We start from the raw sequence: 1,482 nt of genomic DNA, 5'->3' as shown, positions 1-1,482 counted from the left end.
AAAAAAAAAAAAAAAAGGCTTTAGTTCCTCACATTTTTATGCAATCTTTTTGTTCAACCCACTGAATCAAAGCTGAAAGTTTGCAGTTCAACTGCATCTGAGTTGTTTCATTTAAAATTAATTGTGGTAATGTACAGAAACAAAATTAGAAAAATGTTGTCTCTGTCCAAATATTTATGGACCTAACTGTATATTTTTTTTTGCTTTTTTTGCCTGGAGAGCAATGAATTATACTTTTAAAATATTTTTTGGAAATGGGAGCATCATACGTTTTTCAGTATAGTAGGTCTGGCTGTTGTCTTAAGGCAATATGGTTTATGTTGGAATACCTAATTAATGCTGTGTTTGTTTTGAAACCTTATTTTTCTTGTTCTCTTGTGCAGTGGTAGAAAGGTTTCTGTAGGAGCTGGACGGCACCAGACCTCTGCCAATAAAAGTACAAAAAGTGAACCAGTGGATCCGGATCGGTCTCCCAGAGACCCTTTTGTTATGGACTCTGAGGACGATTTGCAGATTGATGAGACTCCACGCAAGGAGCGAAAGCTGGCTCCACCGAAAAGGAAGCTGCATAGTATGAACTTCTTTGTCTACTTACAAGTCGCATGATATGTGACGTTTTTTTATGTGCATGGCTACCAAAATGTAATGGATTGTTAAATTAGATCAGTAACAACTGCAGCTAGAAATGTCATTAGCCTAGGTTCAACATATATTTCTATAGAGCGTCCACTAAAGGGCAAATAGTGCTTCTGGGTAAAGTGTTTCTGTATATCTGCCCCTACAAGGTTTCTAAAGAGAAGTAGAATCCCAGCCCTCCTGTCCCTTTTATAGTTGCAATGCAGTGGAATTTCTTTCATTTGTTTATTTCATTGAAAACGCAATATGCCATAGAAATTCATCTTTAACTTTCCCTTTATTTCATGGAATACATAAGCTGCCATTAGTGTCCTTCTCTCCATTTCTTCGAATATTAAATGCCTGCAACTCCCCCACCAGGTGGTGTTGCTCTCTGATTTATCTCTGACACACAGGGAAGTCTCAAATATTGACAATTCTAATGTAGGGTCCAACTCTGCAAGACAATAAACATAGTCTACAGCATTTTTAATTAAAAAAAAATGAATGCCAAAGCATAAGTTGAAACTGACAAATGGAAGAAAGGGAATCCTTCACTTCACCGTTCTAGAAATGGTTCTATCTTGCCAAGGCTTAAAAATGCGTAATATAAAAATGAGGAGAGAAAGAAAGGACAGGCTTTTTCTGGCTTTATATTTGTATTTGTCTTTAAAGTGTTTCTATGCTCTTTGAAAAAAGACAATAGTAAGGTAATGCTTATTCGAAAGTGTATTACTTCATAGCTACATATTACAATATATATGCATAGTTCTCCCCAACCCGTTTTTTGGGGGCGGGCTGCCCACCTGCTGTGATTTTTTTCCACCTGGCACATTTTCAACAGCTCTGAACGGACAGCTGATTGGA

The 1,482-nt window shown here is 37.0% G+C and overlaps 1 protein-coding gene across 4 annotated transcripts in view; it reads left to right on the top strand.

The window, feature by feature from the left end:
• Window positions 1-1,482, top strand: part of PHF8 (PHD finger protein 8) — a 41,739-nt gene that overhangs the window by 25,964 nt on the left and 14,293 nt on the right. For all 4 annotated transcript variants that reach the window (XM_072430728.1, XM_072430730.1, XM_072430727.1 and 1 more), the window contains one exon: window positions 384-571. In XM_072430728.1, coding sequence (XP_072286829.1) covers window positions 384-571 — 188 coding nt within the window. The remainder of the gene's footprint in view (window positions 1-383; window positions 572-1,482) is intronic.

The sequence above is a fragment of the Pyxicephalus adspersus genome, chromosome Z, assembly GCF_032062135.1.
Source record: "Pyxicephalus adspersus chromosome Z, UCB_Pads_2.0, whole genome shotgun sequence".
In the NCBI taxonomy this organism is placed as follows: domain Eukaryota; kingdom Metazoa; phylum Chordata; class Amphibia; order Anura; family Pyxicephalidae; genus Pyxicephalus; species Pyxicephalus adspersus.
This window is presented reverse-complemented; position numbering and strand designations above follow the sequence as displayed.